The sequence below is a fragment of the Colobus angolensis genome, unplaced genomic scaffold, assembly GCF_000951035.1.
Source record: "Colobus angolensis palliatus isolate OR3802 unplaced genomic scaffold, Cang.pa_1.0 Scaffold181, whole genome shotgun sequence".
Lineage (NCBI taxonomy): Eukaryota > Metazoa > Chordata > Mammalia > Primates > Cercopithecidae > Colobus > Colobus angolensis.
In genome coordinates, this window is record NW_012114944.1 from 5,453,089 (window position 1) to 5,456,201 (window position 3,113).

General features: G+C 47.5%; 1 protein-coding gene across 1 annotated transcript in view; it reads left to right on the forward strand.

Moving 5' to 3' along the window:
* The first annotated feature begins 287 nt into the window (after positions 1 to 287).
* Positions 288 to 3,113, forward strand: part of NR4A3 (nuclear receptor subfamily 4, group A, member 3) — a 38,843-nt gene continuing 36,017 nt past the window's right edge. Inside the window, exons 1-2 of the mRNA XM_011939526.1 lie at positions 288 to 454; positions 2,645 to 3,105. Coding sequence (XP_011794916.1) covers positions 2,647 to 3,105 — 459 coding nt within the window. The 5' untranslated portion in view covers positions 288 to 454; positions 2,645 to 2,646. The remainder of the gene's footprint in view (positions 455 to 2,644; positions 3,106 to 3,113) is intronic.

Here is a 3,113-nt window from a genome sequence, read left to right on the forward strand (position 1 = left end):
TGCGCGTTTTTTAGCCTCGGTTCCAGTGCCACAAAATAGTGGTAGGCGCGGTGGGTTCGTACAACCTTTCCTCGGCTTCCCCAAGGCTGTGTGATGCTTTTTGCCCAGGGGGACCCCTGTACCATTAATCACCCTTAATTTTATGATAATTCTTTGTAATTAATGTAGCATTTCTAGAGGTTGCCAACCAATTCCCCCAGTCCCCAATGCGCCCAGCCCGGGTCGTAGTGACCCATCCTGGTCTCACTGTGACCTATGTCCTCTCTCCCTGTGCCTGTAGAACCCAGTGCGGAAGAGCGCAGCCCGGCAAGCCCGGGCCCTGAGCCTGGACCCTCAGCTGTGCCGGGTAGCACTGCCGGCGCTTCACCTCACCGGACGTCCGCTGCTCCTACACTCTCAGCCTCCGCTGGAGAGACCCCCAGCCCCACCATTCAGCGCGCAAGATACCCTCCAGGTATGTCCGAAGGCACGACCCTTTTCTCCTCCCTGGCCGAGGGAAGTGGGTGGGGGAACCACACACTCGGCGGGCAGCGTGGTCGACCTGTCCAGTGCCAGGACAGTGACTGCTGGCCGCGAATTTCACAACACAGGTGGCTTCCTCACGGGAAGCTCCTCTGTATACCACACCCTGTTGCTACTGAGTGGAGCAGCCAAATTAAATTAAGCTTGCATTGCTCAAAATTAATTTTCCTAAGAGAAATACAAATACACCAATAGATTAGGGTATTTTACACATTTTTATTTCATTTTTGCTCTTCTTTTATAGCCAGTGTACACATGTAAGAGTTATGGAATCACTTAGAGCAATACTGAGCATTTTCATTTATATAAAACCCAAATCATTTGGGTGCAGAAGTTTGGATGATTGAAGCTGGGAGGGAAGGAGAAAAGCATCTGAGCTGAAAACCAAAGAGTAAATTTGAGTTTGGCGAAAGAACAGATTGCACGTTTGGTTTGTACCACCTCTTTACAAATTTGTTAAAGGAATACTAGGTGCCAAGCCTGTGTGGGCACAATAGATAATGCAGATAAATAGAATACAATCCCAGCAAGCTCATCTTCTAGAGAGAAACCTCAGAAAGACACAAATAAGAGCAATAGGAAAGGACTGGCCGGAAAGAATGACAGAAAAGACTAAGGGAGAAATCCTAGAGGTGCTGAAGGGAGAAGGAGAATAGATGAAAGATCAGGCAGTGTTCTTTCTTTTAAATGATTAGTCTTTCATTTCATCCCAGCAACTGGACAGCAAGATAAGTAACTGGACTTCAAACTAGTGAGTGTATTTTTAAGGCCCTGCTTGTTAAAGAAAAGCTTGAACTGGCCTCTCCTCATCACTGCTTCTTCCAACAGGCCCTCATCACCTTTTTTCAAGTCAAGATTTCATCCCATACATGCATGACTCAATCAGATTTGGAAATGTGGGTAAGAGAAAGATGTCAAAGGAAATGTGAAGTACTCACTTCTCTATTAGTCACACCTTTTACACCATAGACTCCAAAGAGGCGTTAAGCACCTGGTTTTCCTTTGGCTCAGAAAAACCAACCACCAGAAACTGCCGTTTTTTTTTACCATTTATATTTAGCCATAAAGAAAGGAAAATAATTAGATAAATCATCCACAACATCTAATAATTCTCAGAGCCTTCTCACTCAGTTCAGTCTCTCTGAACAATAGTAAGCACACTAGATACCAGCCACTTTGGGGGCAACATAGTCAAACTGGCAGAGAAATCAAGTCTATTCAGAAACTGCTTTTTTCTTTATCAGGGGTACTAATTCTAGTGTCATAAGGAAATACCTATACTAACTTGCCTATTATAATAGTTATAAACTTATCACAAAACAGCCACTGATTCGTTTTATTAGTTAGAATTGGGATATATGTGTGTGTGTGTATATATATATATATATAGTGGGTGTTTTGTTGCAGCTGCTGATCTTTTTCTTTGCAGATGGTATAAACTCCCCCGAGTCCATTTCCTGGGCCTATGTCCCCACCTAGCTGACTGAAGTTATCAACAGGGGTCCAGTTTGTGCAGGCTGCTAGCCCTATTGGAGGATTGGGGAGGGGGTGGGAGAAAGCAACCACAACGTGTGTGGGCAGCCTCAATTGGCACTCATAAAATGTTAGAATGTCAACTCTCTCCCTTGGCCACTAAATCTCTCACAGGGTAGCTTTTTTTGACTAACTCAGGTTTACAAATCAGTATGTGTGCCTTGGGGGACCAATGGCCTCTTTTCCCCCAAATAAACCGCTGGCTTTCTCTTTGTCCTCCTAGGTTATTGCTGAGGAGGCCACTCCAGTTAATTTACAGGACTCAAAGCCTCTTTTTAAAAATATCTCTGAGCTTATGAGGAAAGACTTCAAGTTTCTCAAATCTGGTAGAGGACAGGGCAAGGGAAGGAAGATAGGTACAGAGGTCCACAGGAGGTCAGGTTTTGGCACCCCTTTGTCAAGAATTCAGGTTCCTTACTAGGGATGAAGTAAATAAGTGTGGGGCTTTGTGTCTGTGCTACCAGGAGGAGGACAGGATGACACTTCCTCTCTATTTCCCAGATTAGAGAACAGTGAACTCAGTGCTGCCTGTTGGCTAGAAAACAAGTGTTAACTTGCTTCTGAGAGACCCTTTTCTCGGTCCCTGCAGATATGCCCTGCGTCCAAGCCCAATATAGCCCTTCGCCTCCAGGTTCCAGTTATGCTGCGCAGACATACAGCTCGGAATACACCACGGAGATCATGAACCCCGACTACACCAAGCTGACCATGGACCTCGGCAGCACTGAGATCACGGCTACGGCCACCACGTCCCTGCCCAGCATCAGTACCTTCGTGGAGGGCTACTCGAGCAGCTACGAACTCAAGCCCTCCTGTGTGTACCAAATGCAGCGGCCCTTGATCAAAGTGGAGGAGGGGCGGGCGCCCAGCTACCACCACCATCACCACCACCACCACCACCACCACCACCATCACCAGCAGCAGCATCAGCAACCATCCATTCCTCCCGCCTCCAGCCCAGAGGACGAGGTGCTCCCCAGCACCTCCATGTACTTCAAACAGTCCCCACCGTCCACCCCCACCACGCCGGCCTTCCCCCCGCAGGCGGGGGCGCTATG